This window comes from Staurois parvus, unplaced genomic scaffold (assembly GCF_062004578.1).
Source record: "Staurois parvus isolate SC_StPar_1 unplaced genomic scaffold, SC_StPar_1.0 ptg000390l, whole genome shotgun sequence".
NCBI classification, from domain to species: Eukaryota; Metazoa; Chordata; class Amphibia; order Anura; family Ranidae; genus Staurois; species Staurois parvus.
This window is the reverse complement of record NW_028318186.1, coordinates 2,670,001-2,697,800: the sequence shown is the minus strand read 5'-3', so window position 1 is coordinate 2,697,800 and position 27,800 is coordinate 2,670,001. Positions and strand designations below refer to the sequence as shown.

At 36.7% G+C, this 27,800-nt stretch overlaps 1 protein-coding gene and 1 long non-coding RNA gene across 4 annotated transcripts in view; one reads left to right on the top strand and one right to left on the bottom strand.

Annotated features, from left to right (window-relative positions):
- Nucleotides 1-10,916: 10,916 nt before the first annotated feature.
- LOC149455540 (uncharacterized) lies at nt 10,917-13,645 on the bottom strand. Its single transcript, XR_016314037.1, has 2 exons — nt 13,269-13,645; nt 10,917-11,265 (listed from the first exon to the last, which is right to left on the bottom strand). It is a non-coding gene; the product is annotated as an uncharacterized LOC149455540 (long non-coding RNA).
- The window catches only part of TFAP2D (transcription factor AP-2 delta), a 47,784-nt gene continuing 32,280 nt past the window's right edge, over nt 12,297-27,800 (top strand). Inside the window, exons 1-3 of one of the 3 annotated variants that reach the window (XM_089686005.1) lie at nt 12,297-12,646; nt 13,242-13,739; nt 16,866-16,926. In XM_089686005.1, coding sequence (XP_089542131.1) covers nt 12,608-12,646; nt 13,242-13,739; nt 16,866-16,926 — 598 coding nt within the window. In that variant the 5' untranslated portion in view covers nt 12,297-12,607. Of the gene's footprint in view, nt 12,647-12,894; nt 12,967-13,022; nt 13,086-13,241; nt 13,740-16,865; nt 16,927-27,800 lie in introns of those variants that run through there. The other 2 variants (XM_089686006.1, XM_089686004.1) reach the window with 2 other exon arrangements.

Below are 27,800 nucleotides of genomic sequence, written 5' to 3'. Positions count from 1 at the left end.
CCCACCATCACAATCACCACAGCCCTTCACCACAATCCCACCTGCCACCACCACCACCATAGCCCATCACCGCAATCTCCCCCACCATTCTGCCACAGCACCCACCCACCACCACCGACCAACCCACATCTGCCACTGCTCCCCCCCCCCCCCCACTGCGCACATCCAATTTGTGCACTAACCTTAACCTCCGAAATGACAAAAGCAGCCGGTCATCCCCATATCCTCTAGCAGTCCACAGCCTCCTCCGGATCTCATGGCGGAGCTGACCAGGTCCCCATCCCTGCCACTTGTGTCCCCTCTTTAGAGGGATGGCGCCACCACCCTGAAAATTGGCACCCTAGGAAAACCCCTTGTTTGCTTGCAGTAAATATGCCGCTGGGCTCAGGTAAGTATAAAGTGGGCTGAGGGGGAGATGCACCCAGAAGGTTTTTGACCTTAATGTATAGAATGCATTAAGGTAAAAAAAACCTTCTGCCTTTTGCACCACTTTAAGATCATCATCACAGAGGACAAAGGGGCACTCTTTATGTCTGTATGCCTGGAGGAAAAGAAATGTAATCTCCAAAATTTTCTTCACAGTAAGAGCTGTGAAAATGTTGAATAGACTCCCTCAATAGTTGGTTCTTGCCAGCTCAGTGGATTGCTTCAAAAAAGGCCTGAATTCCTTCCTTGATACTCATAATATAACTGGATACTAATATTTATAGGTAAAGTTGATTCAAAGAATATCCAATTGCCTCTTGGGGGATCAGGAAGGAATTTTTTCCCCTGCAGTAGCAAACTTGATCATGCTTTGCTGGGGGAGAGAGGGTTTGCTTTCCTCTGGACAACTGTTAATATAGGATTTTTTTTTTTTGGTTGAACTAGATGGACTTTTGTCTCTTTTCAGCCAGACTAACTATGTAACTATGTAAGATAAATTATTATGATTTTTTATATGATTATTAATATTATTATTAATAATATTATTATACAAGATTTACATCAGTGGCAACAATTTGTGCAGCACTTTATAATCTAAAGATAGACAGTACAGTTACAATACATTAAAATACAATAGGGTTAAGAGGGCCCTGCTTATAAGAGCTTACAATCAAATAAATAAAGTTTGTGAAAAAAGGGAAACAATACTTACCAGTCCTTTCAATGGTCACTCTGATCTTCACTCTCTTTCTTAGCTACATCAGCCGAAGAATCTCCAGTGTCCAATATGTGCAGAGACACTTTAAAGCATATGTGAACCCAACCACTACATTTTTCTCATACAAGCTTTAAAGGACAGTTCACCTTTGGGAACGTTCCACCCAATTTTAGGGTAGAATATGTAACATGTTCCCTCTGCTGCAGTCACTGCCCAATCCCTGTACTAACTGTCAGTTTTTTAAATCAGCACGGCCGTTTGCCCACAAGGTTGCATTATTCTGTAGCACTACCCCCTTAGGAGTAGCTGAGTTTTGGCTTCCCCTAAAGCTCTGCACAGCCAGGCAACATGCATTTTCTTCTCCACTTTGTACACAGAGTCAGTAACCAGTCCTTGAGCTTGGTTTTGTGATTTTATTAAGGGGTTTAGAACTTGGATGGGTTTGAAGGGGGTATGGGATCCCCAAGGAAACTGCAAACCTGAGGACAAACTTCTTAGCAACCATGTACAGATGTGATCTCCAATCCTAGAGGATGCCATTTTTGGAGAAACGCGTCTGACGGAGCTTTCTGTGACTTTACCACGTTCCAGTTGGTGGTCTGACACAGCGGGAATTTTAAATTTGTATACTGCCTTTATGCACCTTATCTATGTAAGTGCAATACTGTAATAAATCTTTTGTTAGTTTATCGGGTTGCTCTATGAAGTTTTTTTCTTTTGTTTTAAACCTTTCCTTACATGGTGTGGAGAGTTGTTTGGTGTGATGAATCTGTTGAGGTGAACCTGCAGTTGTCCATTCATCTCCGTGATACTGCTAACATGGGTGTCATTGTTGGATCTGAACACTGTCTGCTCGTTTGATCTCTTGATTGGAGATCAATGTGTCTGGTAAGAGGCTGATTTTTCTGTTGTGACAAGCACATGTGGACACCTATACACTTCTGTTGGAAGATTTTTCAGCACACAACACTGTGTCATTGGATTTGGGACTTTTTTGTTTATTCACTTTATGAATTTGGACTTTTTATAGCACTTTAGCAATATATTTTGTGTCCTATTATTATTCATTTATTTATATTTTGTGGATATATTCAGTTTAGATTTTGCATTTGATTGTTTAGTGTACAGCGCACTCACTTTATACAGTGGGGTAAAAAAGTATTTAGTCAGCCACCAATTGTGTAAGTTCTCCCACTTAAAAAGATGAGAGAGGCCTGTAATTGGCATCATAGGTAGACCTCAACTATGAGAGACAAAATGAGAAAAAAAATCCACACAATCACATTGGCTGATTTGGAAAGAATTTATTTGCAAATTATGGTGGAAAATAAGTATTTGGTCAATATGAAAAGTTCATCTCAATACTTTGTTATATATCCTTTGTTGGCAATGACAGAGGTCAAACGTTTCCTGTAAGTCTTCACAAGATTGGCACACACTGTTGCTGGTATGTTGGCCCATCCTCCATTCAGATCTCCTCTAGAGCAGTGATGTTTTGGGGCTGTCGCTGGGCAACACGGACTTTCAACTCCCTCCAAAGGTTTTCTATGGGGTTGAGATCTGGAGACTGGCTAGGCTACTCCAGGACCTTAAAATGCTTCTTACGAAGCCACTCCTTCGTTGCCCGGGCGGTATGTTTGGAATCATTGTCTTGTTGGAAGACCCAGCCACGTTTCAGCTTCAATGCCCTTGCTGACGGAAGGAGGTTTGCACTCAAAATCTCACGATACATGGCCCCATTCATTCTGTTCTGTACATGGATCAGTCGTCCTGGTCCCTTTGCAGAGAAACAGCCGGAAAGCATGATGTTGCCACCCCCATGCTTCACAGTAGGTATGGTGTTCTTTGGATGCAACTCGGCATTCTCTCTCCTCCAAACACGACGAGTTGTGTTTCTACCAAACAGTTCTATTATGGTTTCATCTGACCATATGACATTCTCCCAATCCTCTTCTGGATCATCCAAATGCTCTCTAGCAAACTTCAGACTGGCCCGGACATGTACTGGCTTAAGCAGGGGGACACGTCTGGCACTGCAGGATCTGAGTCCCTGGTGGCGTAGTGTGTTACTGATGGTAGCCTTTGTTACGTTGGTCCCAGCTCTCTGCAGGTCATTCACTAGGTCCCCCTGTGTGGTCCTGGGATTTTTGCTCACCGTTCTTGTGATCATTTTGACCCCACGGGGTGAGATCTTGTGTGGAGCCCCAGATCGTGGGAGATTATCAGTGGTCTTGTATGTCTTCCATTTTCTAATTATTGCTCCCACAGTTGATTTGTTCACACCAAGCTGCTTGCCTATTGCAGATTCAGTCTTCCCAGCCTGGTGCAGGTCTACAATTTTTGTTTCTGGTGTCCTTCGACAGCTCTTTGGTCTTCACCATAGTGGAGTTTGGAGTGTGACTGTTTGAGGTTGTGGGCAGGTGTCTTTTATACTGATAACAAGTTCAAACAGGTGCCATTGATACAGGTAATGAGTGCAGGACACAGGAGCCTCTTAAAGAAGAAGGTACAGGTCTGTGAGAGCCAGAAATCTTGCTTGTTTGTAGGTGACCAAATACTTATTTTCCACCATAATTTGCAAATAAATTCTTTTCAAATCAGCCAATGGGATTGTCTGGATTTGTTTTCTCATTTTATCTCTCATAGTTGAGGTCTCCCTATGATGCCAATTACAGGCCTCTCTCATCTTTGTAAGTGGGAGAACTTACACAATTGGTGGCTGACTAAATTCTTTTTTGCCCCACTGTATATGTTATGTACAGATGTGGACAGAAAAATTATAGTCCCTCCTTTAAGAGCATTCCAGCTCTCTGGTGTTCCTCCTCAGACTCTAGATGAATCCTCCTCTTCACCCAGCTCTACTGAAGGTATTTTCTGTGCAAGGGGGTCAGAAACTGACAATTCAATTCAGCATCCCCAGATGAGAAGCTAGTTGGATTTTCCACCTGACTGCCCTCTCCCCTTATCTGGCCCAAAGGGTGTAAAACTACTCACACTATCCTCTTCTGATAGCTTAATGGTGGCTGCCTTCAGGCTTTTTGCTGGGCTGGTTCCTTCCCTGCTGCTCAGGATGTCCTGCTTTGAAGAAGGTGGCAGAATGGACATCCTCTTCTACAGCACCTGCCTGTAGGTAGGCCCCTGTTTACTCCTCCCAGGCTCTGTGATACATAAGCGTTACCTTGGTCACCATTAGAGATGAGCGAATTATTCAAAAATTCGATTCGGGTGATTCGCCGAATTTGCGGGAGAAATTCGATTCGATGCAAATTTATTCGCCGCGAATTTAACTTATTTAAAGGGTTTCTAGGCTTCAGAGAGCCTTTATATTAGTGCAGAACACTGTACCTTTAATTTAAATGCCCTTGGAGTCTGCTGGGGAAGAGAAATAATACTGTCAGTCAGTATGACATGCAGATGAGTGCCGTCGATCTTAGAATCACCGCACACTTCACTCATTTGGGCAGTCACGGGGCACGACGAAGAAGAAGAAGAATGAAAAGAAGAATGAAAAGAAGAAGAAGAAGAATGCAAAGAAGAAGAAGAAGAATGAAAAGAAGAATGAAAAGAAGAAGAAGAAGAATGAAAAGAAGAAGAAGAAGAATGAAAAGAAGAAGAATGAAAAGAAGAATGAAAAGAAGAAGAAGAAGAATGAAAAGAAGAAGAAGAAGAAGGATGAAAAGAAGAATGAAAAGAAGAAGAAGAAGAATGAAAAGAAGAAGAAGAATGAAAAGAAGAATGAGAAGAATGAAAAGAAGAAGAAGAAGAATGAAAAGAAGAATGAGAAGAAGAATGAAAAGAAGAATGAAAAGAAGAATGAGAAGAATGAAAAGAAGAATGAAAAGAAGAAGAATGAAAAGAAGAATGAAAAGAAGAAGAAGAAGAATGAAAAGAAGAAGAAGAAGAAGAATGAAAAGAAGAATGAGAAGAAGAATGAAAAGAAGAATGAAAAGAAGAATGAGAAGAATGAAAAGAAGAATGAAAAGAAGAAGAAGAAGAATGAAAAGAAGAAGAAGAAGAATGAAAAGAAGAAGAAGAATGAAAAGAAGAATGAAAAGAAGCAGAAGAAGAATGAAAAGAAGAAGAAGAAGAATGAAAAGAAGAATGAAAAGAAGAAGAAGAAGAATGAAAAGAAGAAGAAGAATGAAAAGAAGAAGAAGAAGAAGAAGAATGAAAAGAAGAATGAAAAGAAGAAGAAGAAGAAGAAGAATGAAAAGAAGAAGAAGAAGAATGAAAAGAAGAAGAAGAATGAAAAGAAGAAGAGGAAGAATGAAAAGAAGAATGAGAAGAAGAATGAAAAGAAGAATGAAAAGAAGAATGAGAAGAATGAAAAGAAGAATGAAAAGAAGAAGAAGAAGAATGAAAAGAAGAAGAAGAAGAATGAAAAGAAGAATGAAAAGAAGAAGAAGAATGAAAAGAAGAAGAAGAATGAAAAGAAGAAGAAGAATGAAAAGAAGAATGAAAAGAAGAAGAATGAAAAGAAGAAGAATGAAAAGAAGAAGAAGAAGAATGAAAAGAAGAAGAAGAAGAATGAAAAGAAGAAGAATGAAAAGAAGAATGAGAAGAAGAATGAAAAGAAGAATGAAAAGAAGAATGAGAAGAATGAAAAGAAGAATGAAAAGAAGAAGAAGAAGAATGAAAAGAAGAAGAAGAAGAATGAAAAGAAGAATGAAAAGAAGAAGAAGAAGAATGAAAAGATGAAGAAGAAAAATGAAAAGAAGAATGAAAAGAAGAAGAAGAAGAATGAAAAGAAGAAGAAGAAGAATGAAAAGAAGAATGAAAAGAAGAAGAAGAAGAATGAAAAGAAGAAGAAGAAGAATGAAAAGAAGTAGAATGAAAAGAAGAATGAAAAGAAGAATTAAAAGAAGAATGAGAAGAATGAAAAGAAGAATGAAAAGAAGAAGAATGAAAAGAAGAAGAAGAAGAATGAAAAAAAGAATGAAAAGAAGAAGAAGAAGAATGAAAAGAAGAAGAAGAAGAATGAAAAGAAGAAGAATTCCAGTACAGCAAAAAGTGTATCTGCAGAGAGCTCCGCTATTTCTGACAGTTCTCTGACAGTTCTGACAGTTCATTTACAGCGGTTGAAACATTGTATCTATTTATTTCCGAATAAAAACATCTGTATCCTAAATGGAAACAAATAGATACAATGTTTCAACCGCTGTAAATGAACTGTCAGAACTGTCAGAGAACTGTCAGAAATAGCGGAGCTCTCTGCAGTGACACTTTTGCCGGCTGATCGGGGAAAATTCGATTCGTGCATCCGAAGTTGGCTAAAATTCGGATTCGATGCGAATCGAATTTTTCCTAATATTCGAAACGAATTCCACTTCGCCAAGTTCGATTCGCTCATCTCTAGTCACCATGCCCAGCCTCCTGCTAGGGGATTGGCCAATGCCCTTCAAGTATGCAGATTCGAGCTTCCTCCCCTCCTCCATCAAGCTCTCAGGTTTCTGGAGAGGTGGGAGGGCTCCAGAAGCTCTGACCTTCAGAACCTCCCTAGCCTGTGCTGAGGTGAACTCCTGCCCAGGGGCGGACTGACCATTTGGGAACTTGGGCACTGGTCAGTAGGGGGCCCCATGAGATGCCTTTAGTACCTTTCATGGGCTTTTTTGGGTGTGGTTTGAGTTTGGGCCAGTACACAGGGGCCCCATGATCCCCTATTGCCCGGGGGCCCCATGAGTTGTCAGTCCACCCCTGCTCCTGCCTCACTCACAGGCTGACACATCCCAGGCTCCTACTCAGCCTCTGACTGACAAAAGAAAATACCTAGATAACCTGGAGGGCGTTACAATTAATTCACAGAGCTCTGTGAATTAATTAACTACAACTACCGACATCCTTTGAGAATGTCAGCTTGTAGTTCTTAATAAACTACCACGGAGCACCGTAGTAATTCATTGAGTCTTCCTGTCAGTGTGAAACTGTCTGCTTGTATGAGGTATGAGCACACAGGTTAAACTGACAATCTGCTGAAGACCTGCATTACCTAAAATGCTTTACATGCTTTACAGTGTTGGAATTCAGGTGCCTTAAAGTGATGTCTCAAGCCTTATAAGTATCTATGGAAATTTTTTTTTCACTGTTAGAGCAGTAAGGATGTGGGACTCCCTTCCACATTCGGTGGTGGCACCAGGAAATGTTGCTAATTAAAAAAAAACTCTTGGATTGGCATCATGCAGTAGAAGCAAAGCCACCAGAGTTGTTGAATGCTTATTACTATATTGTACCAATGGTTTTGTATACTGTAGCATAAAGCCACTCAATGTAGATATACTGTATATCTGTTAATATACTATGTTCACTTTTAGGTGGATAGTTGATGAGGTTGGGATTAAATATAAGTAACGATAGAAAGTATCAGGGTGATTCAGTCCTTTGTTTACACTGTGTTTAGTAGGCAATCTCCAGAACAATTCATCTTGTAAAACACAAAAACAATTGCTGGAGTTGTAAGAAAACTCTGGATTTTAAGCAGCTTTCCTCTATACCGTACACTAATATTATGTAGAAAATTCCGCTGCATTATTTATGAGACTGTTGCATTTATTAATTATAAATCAGTCCCTCTTTCAAAGAGTTTCACGCATACAGTCTGCGTGTTGTAGAAATCTTTATTGGTGTTGATTCATATATTAATCCACAGCCATTAAAATAGCTGACTGCCTGTGCCTTGCAGTGCCTAGATAGATAGATAGATAGATAGATAGATAGATAGATAGATAGATAGATAGATAGATAGATAGGTATTTAGTCTGTTGATAGATGAACAGATAGATATATAGATAGAAAAAAGAGTGATAGATAATGAATGTTATGGATAAAGATAAATATAAATGGATTGAATGATAGATAGATAGATAGATAGATAGATAGATAGATAGATAGATAGATAATAAGATAGATAACGGATAGAATGAGGGATAGAAAGATAGATAGAATGATAAATAATGGATAGAAAGATACACAGATAAAATCATAGATAAATTGTTATTACATCTGTGATATGGATGGATGGATAAATAGATAGATAATAGATAGATATTAAATCTGTGGATAGATGAATAGATAGATAAATAGAATAAAGTGTGGTAGATAACGAATACTATGGATAAAGGTAAAGATATATGGATGGAACGATAGATAGATAGATAGATAGATAGATAGATAGATAGATAGATAGATAAATAGATAGATAGATGATGGATAAAATGATATACAGATAGATAAATGGAATGACAGATAATGGATAGATAGATAGATAGATAGATAGATAGATAGATAGATAGATACAACGAGTGATAGTTAACGGACAGAATGATAGATAGAAAGATAGAACAATAAATATTGCATAGAGAGAGTGGTAGATAATGAATACTATGGATAAAGGTAAAGATATATAGACAGAACAGTAGACAATGGATGGATAGATAGATAGATAGATAGATAGATAGATAGATAGAACAATAGATAATGGATATAACAATATACAGATAGATAAATGGAATGATAGATAGATAGATAGATAGATAGATAGATAGATAGATAGATAGATATTAGATATATAGAAAACAATATAAGAGTCTAACAATTTATTATCATTATTATTATTGTTATTATGCAATTTAAGCATTATTCTTACCATATCATTTTATATATGTTGTTTTTTTGTTTCCTAATTCTAATAGACATCAGAGACATCAGTTTTTTTTAATGCGAGCCAATGATTTCTTTGTAAACAATTTCTTTACTGTCCGGCAAACTTTGGATGTAAAATATGTCAATCTTTTTGACTTCTGTTCCAATATTTCTTTTACTACATGCAAAGTGCAGACAAAACAAGAGTCTGTGGTACACAAGCAGAAGGGAAATACATAGAAGACAAGGTAGGGACTATGACATTGCGTTATATGCGTGCTTTGAGGCAAGAAATCGAAAAGCTGGTAAAATGTCACAGCTATTTTTTTTTAAGACCAAGAAAACAGATGTTCCCATCTCTACCCTTCTATTACATAACAGAGGATAATGTGATCAGCCTGTGCTGGGCATGGATGACAACTGTGTAAAGCTAGAGGGGAGGTTTTCATGGGGCTGCCATGGTTCCTTAAAGAAAGCTGTGTAGAAAGAACAGCCCGAGCATCATTACATTCTGTGTGATCAACACCTAGAAGAAGAGCTGATACACCTCCAGGTCTAAGAATGTACAGGCATTTACGGTGTAGATTTTCTGTACACTGATGTAATAAAGTAAAAGAATCTTTATTTGTGAGCTTTCTTAACCAGTGTCATAATAGATCATGGATATATGGATACTGTAGATAGATAGATAGATAGATAGATAGATAGATAGATAGATAGATATATAATTAGATAGATAATGAAAATATAGATATTGTAGATAGATAGATAGATAGATAGATAGATAGATAGATAGATAGATAGATAGATATATAATTAGATAGATAATGAAAATATAGATATTGTAGATAGATAGATAGATAGATAGATAGATAGATAGATAGATAGATAGATAATTAGATAGATAATGAAAATATACATATTGTAGATAGATAGATAGATAGATAGATAGATAGATAGATAGATAGATAGATAGATAGATAAAAGGAATAAATACATACATAACTATAAAGAGCATGGAGGATATATAAATACGATAGATAGATAGATAGATAGATAGATAGATAGATAGATAGATAGATAGATCGTGGATATGTGGATAGATAGATAATTAGATAGATAATGAAAATATAGATATTGTAGATAGATAGATAGATAGATAGATAGATAGATAGATAAAAGGAATAAAGAATAAATACATACATAAATATAAAGAGCATGGAGGATATATAAATACGATAGATTATAGATAGATAGATAGATAGACAGACAGATAGATAGATAGATAGATAGATAGACAGACAGATAGATAATGGATAAATAGATAATTAGATAGATAGTGTATATATGGATACTGTAGATGGATAGATAGATCGATACATAGATAGATACATGGATAGATCATGGATATATCTTTACTATAGAAGATAGATAGATAGATAGATAGATAGATACATAGATAGATAATTAAATAGATAATGAAAATATAGATACTGTAGGGTAAGATAGATAGATAGATAGATAGATAGATAGATAGATAGATTATTAGATAGATAGATAGATTATTAGATAGATAATGAAAATATAGATACTGTAGGGTAAGATAGATAGATAGATAGATAGATAGATAGATAGATAGATAGATAGATTATTAGATAGATAATGAATATATGGACACTGTAAGTAGATAGATAGATAGATAGATAGATAGATGAGAAATAGATAGTAGGTAGAAAGATATTAAATCTAGACATATCAGACAGGGGCTGCTGGATCAAAACCGGAAAAAAAATAACCACTTAGCTTAGCAGTCAATAGATGCTTTTTTTTAATATTTCAAAAATATAAAAGTTGAATCCTGACTACCATGGGCACTGACTAGAATTTTATGGTCATTTCTCTCCCGTTTCGATAAACCAGCCTCATATCTTTAGAGGGAGAAGGGAGAATGAGCAATAGATAGATAGATTCCACACAATTATAATTTCAGAATTTTTGGATTCTCTACACGAAAATATTCAAGAAAATAAAAAAATGAGCAATTCCTTGATTTGCAAGTCACTTCTGTAATAGTTTCAGACGAATATACACATACTATACACATGAACCGATGATGGGTAGGAGGTCGATAGGAATACTCAATTTAATATTTTATTGTTTGCCTAAATTGCAACACAAGCCAATCTGTAAAGCAAATCTCTGTAGTGCGTTCCAGGATGCACCTTTAAACTGTTACATCTTACAAAGATCCATTGCAAGTAATTTAATAAACATTCTAAAAGCTTTCTCTCCCTTCAGGAAAAAAAACACATCTCCATTCATCCACGGTGTCTTCTAGCGAATGCCAGCTTTGCATTTTGTAAATAGACATTTTCTTCTATTTTTCTGTGCAAGTTGAGTGTTCGGGACCTCCTCCCACCGTGACGCCTTCCATGGCATCCAACCTCCTCCTCCCCTTCTCTTTTCCTCCTGTTTTATTTGATTATCTGAAATGGAGCACATTGGTTTGATGAGGCTGTTAATAATGTGTAGATAATGCTGCCTGTTGACCCCTATGTGGGCTAGTGAAGTGCATCTCAGTCTACTTCACACAAAAACTGCCTGAGTGTTAGGCGTGTGCCTTTGTCCATTAGCCTAAAGAACACCAGTCCTGAATGACAGCTCCATAGACTGCCAGAACAAGTGAGCCAGCCCTCCCAAATCCTGACCCTTTTTACTCACAAGAACACAGTCTAGTCTTTGTTTGCCTGCGGCCCCTTAATAAGACACCTTCCTCGTGTTAACACTTGAAAGAAATAGCATATTAACTCCCAATTAAAAGCTAGTCTTGCTCTAAGAGTCTCTCTCCCTGAACTTGCGTCCCGTCGCATGCCACATATCCATGTCTGGGTAGACTTCCCTCGGTTAGTTAACCCTCCGAAAATCACAAATAATTATACCCAATATAAGAAAAAATCCCCATTGCTGTACAACTTGTTTGCTTTAACACTGCATTGAAAAATAACCAATAAAATAACCAATAAAACAACTGTGATACGATACATATAAGGAGATGGATCCTTAAATAAAAAGACTAGGTCTATTTAGTGCAAAAACCAGCTGAAAAAAAAAACATAACCGTTTATGTCATAAAAATATTTGTAAAATAATATTTCTCAATTTCAGAATAGTTAAAAAATTTAAAGTTTATAAATATTTAAAAAAAATGAAAAATGTTCTAATTGTTCTGTATTTTATTTTTATTCAATTTGTTTTTTTCTCTTACGTTTGATTTATGTTTTTTTTTTCAAGGCAAGGTATAATTTGTTTGTAGATTTGCAAGTTTTTTATTCTAAGCAATTAAAAAAAAAATAGAAAAATGTATAATAAAATACCCCGGCCAAGAAGACCTTTTTTTTCCCAGGTAAAGTAAAAGCGATAAGATTAGAAAAAAAATGGATAAAAATGTGAAAATATCCCACAGTTCCTTATTAGGGGAAGATACAATATTTATTTCTTGTCTCCTGGGAAGAGGCTCTTCTATCTATTGTCCTCCCATCTCTCTCACTGCTGATGCTTAATTTTCAAAACTTCTATATTGCCAAGGGACCTACGACATCAGCCAAAGAATTACCCAGCAAGTACAAAATCTGATCCAGGGAGCTACTTGTGAGCAGAGGGGAGAGTTTTTCCTACAGGTTTCCAAGGAGAGTGGGAGAGAGAAGGTTTGACTCTGTCAGTGCAAGCCTTTGGCTTTTTTTTTTTTAATTTGGAAAATACACATTTGGACCTACAAGAGGGGACCTTGCCTATAGGAAAAGTTGCTTTCTTTATATAAAAAGAAGAAAAATGTCTACTTCATTCCCAGGACTTGTCCACGATTCAGAGGTATTTTTTTTTTATCCTTTTATTTACTAGTTTGTTTTTTTTTTTTTCCTGTCCCTCATAATCCAAGCTAGCTAGCGTTACAGTGAACTAACGTGTGCTCCTTAAAAAAAATCCTGCAGAAAAGATAGCAAGAAAATTCGTTATGACATCTGTCGCCTAAGATGGCATTCTGCAATACAACAGTTGTTATAACGAAAAGGGGGACAAAAATAATCCCTCATAGTGAAGCCACAGACTAAGGGGGCATGATGCTGCACGGCTCAACTGATCAGCTAGCACATCAGAAGTCCTGATAGACAAGGCTGCGATGCTGGTGTGGGGTGTGTGTTTATTTTGGGGGAGATGTAGGATTTTCATTTATTTCTGGGACTGGAGGTTGCCTTGCATGCTCAGTTTTAGTACAGTGTACGTGGAGCTTAGTGCAGATTTGGACGCAATTGTAATTTTTTTTTTTTTCATTGTGTGTGCTGTAGAAGTCTACCTACAATGTTTGAGTAGAAGCTAACTTCACAATAGTGGCTCTGCTGTCGGTGCATGCTATTTTAAATGACAAACCTATTTTTTTCCCTTCTCTTTTTGTCTCCCTTCCTTCCAGATACGTCATGACGGATCAAACAGTTACCGTTTGATGCAACTTGGATGTCTTGAGTCTGTAGCCAACTCCACTGTCGCCTATTCCTCCACGTCTCCTCTGACTTATTCCACCACTGGCACCGAGTTTGCTTCGCCGTATTTCTCGGCTAACCACCAGTATACCCCTTTGCACCACCAGTCCTTCCACTACGAGTTCCAGCACAGCCACCCAGCCGTCAACCCAGATGCCTATTCACTAAACTCCCTGCACCATTCACAGCAATATTACCAGCAGATCCACCATGGGGAGCCCACAGACTTCATCAACTTGCACAATGCCCGGGCACTCAAGTCTTCTTGCCTGGACGATCAGAGGAGGGACTTTGGCTGTCTAGATGCGTATAGGCGCCATGACCTGTCTCTCATGAGCCATGGATCCCAATATGGCATGCACCCAGATCAAAGGCTTTTGCCAGGCTCTAGTCTGGGACTTGCCGGGACTGGAGGGGAAGACTTCCAGGTAAAGCATATTCACAAATTTATGTTTTCAATTTAATATATAGCATACACCTAAAACAGAAACATTATTGTATAGTCTCCTTAGCCTGGGCGTGGCTGGGAATCAGGGCTGTGCAGCAAAAAAACAAGTAAATAGTAATTAAAAGAAGGGCAAACATATTTTTAAATACAATATAAAATTTCATTTATTACATGTATAATTATGCATCTATATTATATAATTATTTGAATAAAATAATTACTTGATAACTAAATAACTGATATTATCAGTTTTTAAGGAGTGTAGTTTAAATGGATTGATCATTAACGTCTGCTTGTACATTTTTTCAGTATATTTAGACAAAGATTTCTTTATACTGTATAACAGAAAAAAGAAGTAAAAAATTTAAAACAAAACCTTTCTATGGTGCTCTCTAATTTTGGAGTGGCTCTAAAAAATTAGAAATAATCATTAAAATAAATGTAGGAAACACCTTCTAAATGCATTGTGCAGTCTGTACTAGATCTATAATTATGCATGTTACATACTAGTTTTGATAACTGTGCATCTATAAATAGATAGCTAATATATATATATATATATATAATAATTGATTCATTTTTATGAAGAGAAAGAAAGAAAAAAAGAAAGAAAGAAAAAAAGAGAAAGAAAGAAAGAAGGAAAGAAAAAGAAAGAAAGAAAGAAAGAAAGAAAGAAAGAAAGAAAGAAAGAAAGAAAGAAAGAAAGAAAGAAAGAAAAAGAAAGAAAGAAAGCACAAAAAAAAATATAATAACACTAGTACTAATTACAGAGGAAGCAGATAAAAATAAGTTATAACAAGAATAATAATCATTATCATAATGGCATGAACATCTAAATATATAATATCTAAATTTAAATGTAAGTGTTTAGGATGAGGGTATAGAAAGAAGGTGTGTAATTTTAGGAGCTAGTGGTGTGTAAAAGGAGAGTCAGTTAAACGTGACTTTTCTTGTAAAAGCGAGTAAATCATTGTATTAGCTCACGTTCCACATTCTCGCTCAAGGCTCTTTAAAGCGAATAACCCCTCTACAGCTTAGGAAAGCCATTTCTTCTTTTCACAACTGCCCACGTCTGCTGCTGATTTTTCTCTATCTGTACAAATTTTCTCCCCATCGCCAGCCAGCGAGCATGGCATCTTTCAAAAGACGGATTAGGGCATTTGCAAGAGGCAGTACAAAAGATAATTCCCCAGCAAAAGAGCACCGTAGTTGATCCAATTTACTACTTAAAGCCATTCAACTAGTCATTTTATGCAATGTCATCCGACCAAACAGCATGTTTCGCTTTACTAGAAAGACCTAGTAAAAACAGTAACTAATCCATAGGTCGTACGTAAAAAAAAATATATATATATACCAGCTGTCCTGTTTTGGCATAGTAATATTTATGTTTGCATCAACTGTCAACTAATATTAAAGAATAATCTTTAGGATTTACTTGGGTCTTTTATTGAAAAAATATTTTAACTAAAAATGTAATAATATGAATAAATAATATTGAAATATACATAAAAATAATAATTTGTTGTGTTTTTTTATTTAAGAATTGCCAAATATTTTGTTTTATTTTGTAATATTTTTACTTAGTAATATTATATAGAAAACAATTACTTTTAGTTAGCTGAAATGCTTTTTTTAATTGGTTGAGTTATTTTAAAGATGTTAAATAATGAATGCTACAAATGTAAATTATTTTCCCTGTGTGGAATATTAAGTGAGCCCCCCAATACTTTGCAGGGTGCTTAAGTCAACGGAACAGATGCAAACAGTCGCGATGCCGCTAGAAGCATCTTTGAGCCCCGTAAAAAGATTTTCCATGGCCAACAAAAGCTCCTGTCACACCTTTTCTCATCACTGGGGTAATTTATACAGGGCTCAGAATTTTGCCTTCTATCGATTTCATAATCACTTTAAAGCAGAACCCAAACGTGTGTTTAATTTTCTGAGCAGATTTTACAAGTCGCTTTTTAGGCACAGGAGAGAAAGAAAATGTAAAAACTGTAATAGGGGTGACATAACCTGGTTGACTTATCCCACCATTTGCCAAGCTGGCTTCTTTTCTTATTCCTCCCCCTGTCTCGAATCTAAGAGGCCTGTTCAGCATTTCAACTTTAAAATATGTAATTATAGACATTAGAAATTCAGAAAATTAACATCATTGTTGGACAAACCAGAATAAAATATCCGTCTATATATGCTATTCAACAGTGTTCTCTGGAGTTAAGTATTTTGAAAAATACATCTCATCATCATCAAAACTGCTGAGAAAGTAAAAAATATTATTATTATTAGTACTAGTAGTAGTAGTAGTAGTAGTAGTACTAATAATATTATTATTATTAATAATAATAATAATAATAATCATAATAATATACCAAGATTATCACTACTATATTTTATAAGGAATCATATATGCAAGTTTATATAAATATAAAATTTAGCCTGTATAATTATATTGAACTAATATTATTTTTCTTTTCTGTGCATCCTGTATGATATATTCTATAGGGATATAGAGAGAAATAGCTAAAAAAAATATAAACACAATTTAGACTGTACTATATCCATTGTGATTTTATCATAAGTAATTATAGAAATTTTCATCAACATCCCAATAATTAAAGTTAAAGATTGAAATATTTTTCAAAATATATAGATTTTTGTGTTCAAATAAATATAACTGTCATCATTATGCAATTATTATAGTTACTATTATTTAATGATTTACTATTATACATAGTCCTAGATATAACATAGATATGTGGCTTTTAATTAGAAGTAATATAATTTATATATTTATATTTTGTGTATGTGTATATATATATATATATATATATATATATATATATATATATAAAGATTAATATCAATTATGATAGTAACAATTATGATAGTAACGATATTTTAATATTATCAATTTATTTCAATGTATTTAATATATCACTATATAAACAAAATAATTGAGAAATTGTATTGCACTGTCAATGCTGTTATAATTATTATTACTATTTGCAATAACAATAAAATAAATACATATATATATATATACTTAAATATATAATTGTCTCTTTTTTACTCATATAATTTTATTAATTTTATCTTGAAGGGATCAGTGGAGGCGCAGTGTGGATTGGTACTAAACAGCCAAGGGGGTGTGATAAGAAGAGGTAACTAATTTCAATTTACTACTTACAGTGAAAACAGAGTTGATTGCCGAGTTTGTTTTTATTGACAGATCATTCTACTTAGGTACTGGTAAAGAGTTATTGGTGTCTCTCAAGTTTATTGATTTATTTAGTTTACTAGATGTGATTGTGATTGTCTTTGTGATATAATACTATAATTACCAGTGTAGTGGCTCTTGCAGGTGCCAGTCTGGTGGAAGAGTGAGAGGGTTATGTTATACATAAAGCCTTTGGAAGTAGTTGTTGCTCCTTTATTTTTATAGTACCGTGTGCTTAATACATTGTGTACCTTCTGAATATTGCAGAGGTTCAGGGTGTATACTTTCACAATAATGTTGGCAATGGAAGGGTTAACCTAATCACCTGACAGGTTTGAGCCCGTTCTTTTCTTTTTTTTTTTGTTTCTTTTTTTTTACTCTCCTTGTACGTAGGTATTGTTCTCTTTCTATAACCACATGTATCTTGTAGCTTTGTTTTTCTGATAACTCGCAGACTCAGTCTAGACTGCCAACAAGACCAAATATTTATAAGTCATACACAATTTACTCACCTAGGCTGGCCAATGTGTGCATATTTGGAACAATTTGCTGTTTTTGTTTTATTTTTTTGTGATTAAATTTGCTTTTGCAATTTTCACAATCTTTATTTCATATGCAAAATATTGACAGTAGAAATTGCTTGCATTTTGCAAATTGTGTGCAAAAGTGGGCGCGCCTACTTAGCGCTGGTAGTGTGCCGAGACAGAAAATGAAGGAAAAGAGAAGGAAAGAACTAAAAAAAACCATTCCATAAATTATAAAGCCTCTGATGCATATATGTATTGATGACTACAATTTCTTTTCCACATTATTTTGCCCCTGAACATATATGTAGTTTTGTTTCATTATTTTTTTTTTATGTAAGACATTGGACAAGCTGTGCAACAGAACATTGTGATCTACTTAAGTATCTATAGATTCATCTAGATACATGAATTCACCCTAAAGAATTTTGTGCTTAGAGACATATTGGACAGAGACAATAGAAAGAGAATAGTCGAGACATATCCCTCCTTAGTATGATGCAGTAATTATGCAGTAATAGCCCCCTAGTATTCTGCACCGTGATGCACGCTGTGGTCGCTTACTGTAGCTTCCAGGCTGAGTCAGACAGCTGGCGGTTCTGGTAATCTGCTCGCCAGTTAGAGCAACGAAGCTAACGCTGGATATAACAATGCTGGTGCTGAAAGAACAGCTCCGCTCAGTGATAAGCCAAGGATTGTTTAACCCATTCAAACCCATGAGCTCTACATCCTCCTTGTACATTTTTTCGGCAAATATATTTTTAAATGTAGATCTGAATAAAGACACTTTTGGGTTTAGTACGTAGCTTTAGGTTTGGGAAAACTGATCACACTATACCACTACATTATTTCCGATCACGTGATCATCACGTTCCGCCTATCATGGCATTCGCAGGGCAACAAGGCGAGTTTAGTATGGCAACATATTTTCCCTCTTTTTTATGAAGCTCGGTCCTGGGATTGGGTTGCTGCTAGCACTCTTGGATCCTGGAGGGAGCTTAACCCCTTGGTGCAGGCGCCTCCCGGCCCTTGAAGGGTTTCAGAAGCCGGGAGGCGGGGACGGGTTTTAAGGTTATGTGAGCACCGTGATATGCCGTCACGGCGGTCACATGATCGGGAAAGGTCCCGATCGAAAGAGGAGAACCTTTCCGTGAGTACCGGACATGTGTGCTGGGAGCGCGCAGGGCACGCTCTCTTAGCATATATGTATATCTTAAATGCACGCAAATGTGCGGCCGCTCGGTGTTAAGGCCCAGACACCGGGAGGCTGCTCATTTGCGTGCGGCTGACGCAAAGAGGTTAAGGATCCAAACTGTGTGATTGTTAATCATGTGATCACCGTGATTGGCCAATAGTGACCAGAGTGTAAGTTTGTGTTTATTACAAACTTTGAGCATGCCTGAAGTACCTTGTCACCATGTGACTGGTATGATAGGCAACAGAAATTAGCTCTGATTCCTCCGAGGGGGGCCATGGACAAGTCTTACCTGTAAGGACAGCCCATGCAATATTACCTGTCCTCAAACGGTTCATGCACCTGCAGGATCCACTTTGATTTTATTTTAGCTGACGGAGGCACGATGATAGCTTTATCCCATTTTCTTTTTGGAAAAGGAGCACTCAACTCCCCACTGCAAAAAAGTTGGCCAAGCTGTTTATAAATCCAATACTACTCTATCGCTGCCAATGTTACCCTACTTCTCCACAGAAAATTCCTTTGTGGCAGATGTTCACTGCGCATGTACATCAGTACTTTCCTTCCCTTTACTTCGTATGGAAGGATTGGTGCCACTCAAATGGAAATTTTCCATTAAATTGTAAAACAATAATGAACCATTCCAACAGTCGTATGTTCTCATTATTGCCCCCTACATAGTCCAACCTTTCCTAGTTGGCAATTCTTTTGATTATGGATTACATTAGTTAACATACTTAAATGATAGTTAATCTATTTGTCCTAATCAATGTAGGTCAATTAATTGATTGATTTGGGATAACTTTTCAATATATTCTATACATTATTTTAGTATTACTTATTATTATTATACAGGCTTTATATAGCGCCAACAGTTTGCTCAGCACTTTACAATATGATGGGAGACAATACAGCAACGATACAGTTCAATACAAGAGGGTTAGGAGGGCCCTGCTCCTTGGAGCTTACAGAGATTTATTGCTGTTCATTTCTTGTGTTTCTTTTTGCATCATTTTCCAAAATAAACTGAAATAATCAAAGTGCCATTTTTGCGTATAACGCCCATTGAATACCTAGGCATCTACCTTTCTTAGGGGTGTCCATTTGTACGTAATTTTTATTTGTCAAAAATACAACCAGCAGTAGACATACCAAAGAAAGATTTCAGCCTGAAAACTGTTTTTTTTTTTCACCTTCAAGTTTTAAAAATACAGCTTTTATTAAGGGTGTTTGATTTTCTTAACATAATTTTTCAGAGGTAATTTCCATGTTGTGGCATCACTGCACCATTGAAAACAAAGTATAGAGAAAATTTGCCATGGAAATAATTTAGCCCTGGAAGTCAAAATACACATTGTTGTAGGTCCTTTTATGTACCAGTACAGTAAATTAATGTATATATTGGATAAGACCAAATAATTGCATGAATATCAGATTGCCTCTTCTAAATGGCATTTTTTTTTTTTAAGTAATCTGTATTGACATTTTAGGAAACTAAATGTGTTGCTTTTATTTTTTATGCCATTCACTGATATATTGTATTTGAAAATAGAGAGATAAATATAGGTCTGGCATTTTTACAGTATACCAGTGGTTGAACATAATATTTACTGTGGCGAGATTTTATTAGGAATTTTTTATTCTTAAACAGAACTCCAAAATATAATTAAAAGAATAAAAAAAACTAAAAAAAGAACATCCATACACTTGGTTTGTCGAGCAATGAACATCTATAAGTATCAAAACCTAAACAGTATTGGGATAGACAAGTGAAAATATTTTATTAAAAACAGAATTAGTGATTTAAACAGCAAATTGAAAGATCTTTTTTTAATTTAAATTAAATGTACTAATACTAAAATTATCATTTTTAAGACTCTACTTAATAAAAGTCTAAAAAAAAAATGTGTGAAAGTAATTTAAAAATGTAAAACGGCTGAAATTCTATTGATAGAGTTACCAAAAGTTAAAAAAATGCTGTAGTTAGCAAACTATGCTTTTTTTTTTAGAAAAAGGTATCTGTCTATCTATCTACCTACCTATCTATAGCTATCTATCTGTCTATCTATCTACCTACCTATCTATAGCTATCTATCTGTCTATCTATCTACCTACCTATCTATAGCTATCTATCTGTCTATCTATCTATCTATCTACCTGCCTATCTATAGCTATCTATCTGTCTATCTATCTACCTACCTATCTGTCTATTTATCTCAAAATGTTTATTTTTTAATCACTGAACACAATGCACGCTTACTTGCAAAATTCTGAAATATTAACCATATCCTTGCTGCCATATATAGCTTGAAGGCGCAAGGGTTATAAATGGCTTTCTTTTTTGTGCGCACCTCAAAGGGCCAAAGGATTGCACCATAATTCAAATAAGGAAGTAGAATTAATGTGTGGTTGAACAGCCTCTGGAAGATTAAGAGAAGCTCTGTACACTTTCGATCTGTTGATACCGGCAAACGAGAACGCAACTCCAGTTTGATAGCAAACGAGAAAAATCCAATGACCTTTTACTTTGGAGTTTTAAAGCTTGGTGTTATTGCATTGTGCCAGTGTCTAGAGGTGGGAGTATCATTAAAGCCCTCGGTCCAGTCTACTCAGGTGTGCGCTTCCCACCATCACAAGGTCTAGATTTAATATTTGCAGCCGAACTGACGCAAAGATCCCCCTGCTATCACTTTTAGTTAATGGTGTGCTGAATTTAGCCCCGAGCTCCTCTACTCTCCCCATCACAACCAATAATCTTTACTCTGGCTGCTTCTTGTGTATCGATGCCTTCTTCAGCCCGGGGCAAATACTTTGATATGCTAATATTTCCGAGTAGCAAACTCTGTTGAGATCATATTAACGCCGCTCATACAGAGTGGAGCCTCTGCCTTGGTTGAATATTCAGATATCCGATTTCAAAAGAAATTACTTGAAGTAGCTAGCCTTCTATTTACAGGGGAGCCGTCAGTGATTTTTAATCATTATTTTTTTTTTTTTTACTTTCTCAAGAATTGATGCTTAGTTAAACAGATCAGGGCGGTTTTTTTTTTTGGTGGTGAACCGTTTGATACACAGTAAAATGTACTGTTGCACTTAGCTTAGTTTATTATAGGATTTGAGTTTAGATGTTTTTTTTTAACAATCTGTATTTTCGATACAAAGGCATAAAAAATAATGTGACTCTTTGGCCCGCACCATTTTATAAAACCTGGATGGCGGACTCCAAAAAAACTCATGTTCCTCTTTGTGATCATGCAGTCTGAATGCCCCAGGCAAATTTCAAAAAGCTTAAATACTACTATCGCCTCTAGGCCATGACGAGAGGACAAGACTATCGGCAACAGAGAGGTTTTTTTTTCTTCCTCCGATTGCCCTTGGCAACATAAAATACAAACTACTTTGAATCAAAACATTTTTGGGGAATTAATATGATCTGAACTCCTTTCGTTTTAAAAGATCTTGAGTTTGTCAAATCGCTTAGAGGTGACTGACATACGAATGGCGAGGCATTTTATTTCTAGATAGGAATGTCAGATCTTATTTGATTAAAACTCTCTTCCAGCCCTACAATGCTAGACAAATGTCTGCTACCAGCAGAGGATCCGGAACTACTCCCAACCACACACCTTATTGCTTAGACATTTTTCCTATGGTTTTATGTGCTTCATTGAATCACAAATCAGTGGTCACACCACGCCTTCTCACCTCAGTTGTCATCTGGGATCTATGGCAATGATGCATTGGGGTTGATTTACTAAAGGAATTGACAATTTTCACTTTGCCAAGTGAAAGTTTCCTTATTTTAGTGAATAAGGTGGCACTGTGTTCAGTTTAGTCATCCAATAACATGCAAGTATGCATAAGTTTTTTTTCCCCCTTTACACTTGATTGGGTATGCAAAGAGGACACAACTAAAGCTTAATTATTAAGCAAAGTGAAATTTCAGTGGCAAAGGAACATCCTATACAACTTTGGCAGAAAAATCAAAATGATGCATGGTTCAGCTGTGGTACACTTTTTAAATGGTGAGACTGCTGCCTTCATTTGCAAGTTTTTTTTAGGGAGGTTAAAAATTAATTTATGTTTGCCACCAATTGTTCTATTACTGTGGCACATTATCGCAATAGGGAGGTCACTGTAAGCCATCACTCCATCTAAAGCACAAAAAGGACTTCAAGAATTATGTTTCTATTTCACTCTAATGCCTTGGGAAGTTGTATCCATTTTTTGTATTTCTTCTGATATTGTGGGGGTTATTTACTACAACTGGAGAGTGCAAAATCTGGTGCAGCTCTGCATTGAAACCAATCAGCTTCCAGGTTTTATTGTCAAAGCTTAATTATTATTATTATTATACAGTATTTATATAGTGCCAAAGGATTTGCTCAGCGCTGTACAATAGCAAAAGGGACAGACTGAGGCTGAGGCTGATTGGCTACCATGCATAGCTGCACCAGACTCTGAGTGCATTGGTTTTAGTAAATCTACCCCTGTATGTTGTAAATTACTTGTAATAAATTCTTGAAGGAAGTAATGAAGAACTATCCATCATGTGTTATAGTAAATTCTTGAAGGAAGTAATGAAGGACTATCCATCATGTGTTGTAGTAAATTCTTGAAGAAAGTAATGAAGGATTATCCATCGCGTACCAACTAGTCGACACGAATGTCAAGAAAACAGAGTTTCCATATGGGACTTACTTTTTGGAAACCAATAATCGGATTTCTTTAAGTATTGTGAGGGTTTTAGGGGACCGACATAACCATGCCATTTATTATTAAAGGGTCAGTCTACTTAAAAGAGATATTGTAGATTTACGTGACTTTTAGTGAGTTGAGTTTTTTTATATAGCTGTGGAAAAACATAGGCAGCTGATATGCAGCCAAATATAAATATAAATGTGTACCTGTTCACAGAGAGCTGTGTCTATGCTAGGTTGGCTCATTGTTAAAACTGATCAGCTTGACACAAATCCCACCCCTGTCTTCCTCAGCCCGCCTTTTCTGACATTATCAAGAAAACCAAGGAACATAGACACTGCTCTGGCCCTGTGCAATATTACATTCATTTCTGATTTATAGACTGGCAACGTAACTGCTACACATTGCAGCCCCACGTGGATAGCTGAACCCCTTTTAAAGGCAGCATCAGCAGTTCCACCCAGGTGAACTTTGTCATTGAGGCCCCTGGACCTTTAATTGACATCTTATGTAGCGCCAACAATTTAAGCAGCACTTTACAAATATACTGTAAATTCACCTTAGTCCCTGCCCCCAAGGAGCTTACAATCTATGGTCACTAACTCTCTAACTCACATTCATGCACACACATACTAGGGCCAATTTATACAGGAGCCAATGACCATGTCTTTGGAGTGTGGGAGGAAACCCATGCAGACACAGGAAGAACATGCTTCTTTTTCTTTCTTTCTTTCTTTCTTTCTTTCTTTCTTTTTTTCTTTCTTTCTTTCTCTGTCCAAAACCATTGGTGGGTAACTTTGCCACAAAATGTTTTGAGCTCTGAAGGCAAAGCTGGTGGCATGTGTGCGAAAATGTAATACATTTAATTCCTTCCTTTTTTCTTCTTTCTTTCCTTCTTATTTTTGAGCTCTGAAAACAAATGTGGTGGAAGATGTGCAAAATTGTAACACATTCCCTTCCTTCCCTTTATCCTTTCTTCTATTTTTCCTTCTTTCCGTTCTTCCATTCATCACACTGTCTGAAACCATTGGTGGGCAAACCTGACACAGTTATAACACCAACAAAATGACCCTGCCTTTAAAGAGTTTATGAAAATCAAATGACCTACCCATCCACCCGCCAGGTAAATATTTTCTGGCATACAAACAACCCCAACATGTTGTGCATTTCTATTCTCAGTAGACCCCCTGGATGCTGTATTTATGCTAAGGAGATTTCATTTTTTTGAAATCTCAGGAAACATTAGCAAATATTGGCAATTGTGGCAAAATGCATTGAAGTCAATAGGAAAGGCAATTTGGGTGTTTTTAAGGGTGCATTTGACTTAAATGGCTCCTGGAGGTTATGAAAGCTCCTTTCAACTATCCTGGATCTGTTCGTATACCAAAAACGGGAACCTCTTTACCCCCAGTATTTTTTTTTTTACAAAAATCAAAAAATAGACAATAAAAATAAGGTCTCATTTGTACAGACAGAAAAAACACTGCATTGAAATGCACACTGCGCATAGTTTTGTGAGCATCTAAACAGAGCACTATAGTAATCAATGAGCCTATACACACAAATTTACGCACATACTACATGTACATGTAAAAATATGCACTGCGTTTAGCTGCGCAATCAAAAATTAGGAAATCTCTGCATCCAGGGTATGTTAGGTGCTTACTTTACGCAGGATCTTCTGTCTGCTCTCTCCCCTGTGTTCATGCAGAAAATACCTGTGAATGAACCCTAAAAGATTAAATTACAAAAAAAATAATAATAACTAACTAAATAAATAAACAACCACAAATAAAAAGAACACTTAGGGACATATTCCTGAAGAAGTAAATGAGGAATTCACCAATAATTTAATGCAAGTAAATCTGTTGCTGGTTTTGAAAACACATGCACCATTAACTGCAATTAAATGCTTGGTGAATGGCACATTCACTGCTTTATAAACATACCCTTTAATGTAATAAATACAATTACACTAACTACACACACATGGCCTCCAAATAATTTTTAAAAAGGAGTATATTTTCTTCAGGCAAATTTCAAAATGTTACCAATTCCCTCTTTGGCAAAATTGCAGTACTTTCATGGTGAATTCAACTTTGCTGAAATCACAACTCAGCCCTAATCATCATCTGAACCTGACAGTTCTATAATGAATCACCTGATCAGAAATCCTGGGAGCCTCCCTTGGTGTTGTTGAATAAGAAAAGTTTGGAGAAATTTTAGTTCTGCCATGGATAAATGACATATTGGCAATCATATTGGGGTGCATACCCTAAAATCAGTGCAGGAATATAAGAAAATGGCAAGAACACCTGTGGATCAAAATGTTGATGGTGGATATAAATCTTGGGGTATGTTCCTGGCATTCATTAGAACTGAAGACATGGCTTGGATAAACTGCGAAACATCTTCAACATGACAAAGCAAGTCCAGTTGATTGTGAATAACTCCTTCTAGCTGTCCTTGGTCTTCTTGTCTTTGAAACACATCAATTACCCCAATAATACATAACTCACTATCTATATATCCTAACATTTTACAATAGTTATTATTGTTCCTGTGTCAAGAAAAAATAGTTGTAATAAATTAATGGTTGTATTTTATTGTTCCATTGTGTTACTCTGAGGATAAATATGTGGGTGTCAGAACTATTGGCATAATACATGAGGTAGGAACCTAACGGGTCCAAAAAGCTTGTATCTTTAAAAATATTTGGTTGGCCAATAAATGGTATTACTTAAAGCGGTAGTAAAGCGCAAAAAAAATCTGAAAAAATCTGAAAAATCTCCTCCCTGCAACTTAAGAGCATACATATGCATCGCATACTAGCACATTATGAAAGATTTACCTGAAAACGAAGCCCGGTCTTCCTTCCGGGTTTCCAGGCTGTGGCTGTTTGACTGACCGAGACGTAATGACGTCACTCCCACACATGTGCATGGTGTCTCTGCCGCTGCACAGCTCTCTCAATGGATGGTATGCCATCCATTTTGAGCGCAGTGTGCATGTGCCGGTGACGTCACCGGCGCTGCTAAAGTAAATATCTCCTAAATGGTGCATGTTTAGGAGATATTTACAGCAGCTACAGGTAAGCCTTTAATCAACATAAAACATGAAAACATGACTTTACTACCACTTTAAAATGATTGTAAAATCTAAAATATATATTTTTAAAATAACAGAAATGTTATAATGGAATAGCACAAGGCGGCCCTGAGACTTCTTTTCTGGGGTCCCTCTTGGCTCCTCCTTTTCTTTGCGCACCACCACAGGAAGCCGCTTCCTATGAAGACGCATTTGTAGGCTTGCTTTTGAGCCGAGATTTGTGTGTCCATAGACACACAGTGCAGCTTGGGCCCTCCACTTGCTCACTGTTCCCAGGATTTGATTGGCGGCAGCAGGAGCCAGTGGAAAGCAGAGAGAAACTACAGATGGATACAATGCTGAATTGAGTGAGGACTCAGGAGCCCATTTGGGGAGGGGGGCTGATACAAATACTGGGGCATTTTTCTACCTTAAAACAGGTAATGTATTTAGGTAATAAAACTTTATGCCTTTACAACCACTTTAAGCCTGGAGCTCAAGTGGTTAAAAAAGGCTTTGTGCCGTCTTATTTAGCCAGCTCCGGAGGATACCAATGATTGTAGAGCCACTTTTATGGTACTTTGAAGGCACCATCCTGGTGTCATACTTCACCCAACCCCGCCATGGTTTCCAGGCTCTCCCTCTCCTCTGCAGACCTCAGGATCACAATACATGGTGTGCGATAGCAGGCCTAGGAAACATCCATTCCCCTTCTGTTTTGTGATTATTGAACGGAAGTGTTTAATTCTGAGCAGGAGCGGACTGACCATTTGGAAACTCGGGCACTGCCCGAGGGCTAGGGGTCAGTAGGTGGCCCCATGAGATGCCCATGGTACCATTTTCATAGGCTTTTTTGAGTTTGGGCAAAGACACAGGGGCCCCATGATCCCCTATTGCCCCAGGGGCTCCATGATTTGTCAGTCTGCCCCTGATTCTGAGCATTTCTGGGGTCAAAACTGTCTAAATTCTGGCTGAAGTGTAGGTAAACAGCCCATCATGCACTGTATAGTGCTTGATTGGCTGGAATCGTAAATCCCTGATGTCTCCATAAAAAAAAAAGAAAAGGGAAGGGATACAATACAGGAGGTGCCACCATCCCTGAAAACGTACAGTGGATTGTATATTTTTTAACTGTTAACCTATCAGTTTATTAATTGGTAAATCTGTGCCTTTAAAGTCCCATCAACAAGAGGACCTCTCCACTGTACCGACGTCTCCATAAAGACAATCTATTCCCTGCCAGTGTTATCACCTAGGCGGCTTGCTAGCCTGCCTTTTGATAACTAGTTAGAAGTAAAATTTTAAAAGTTT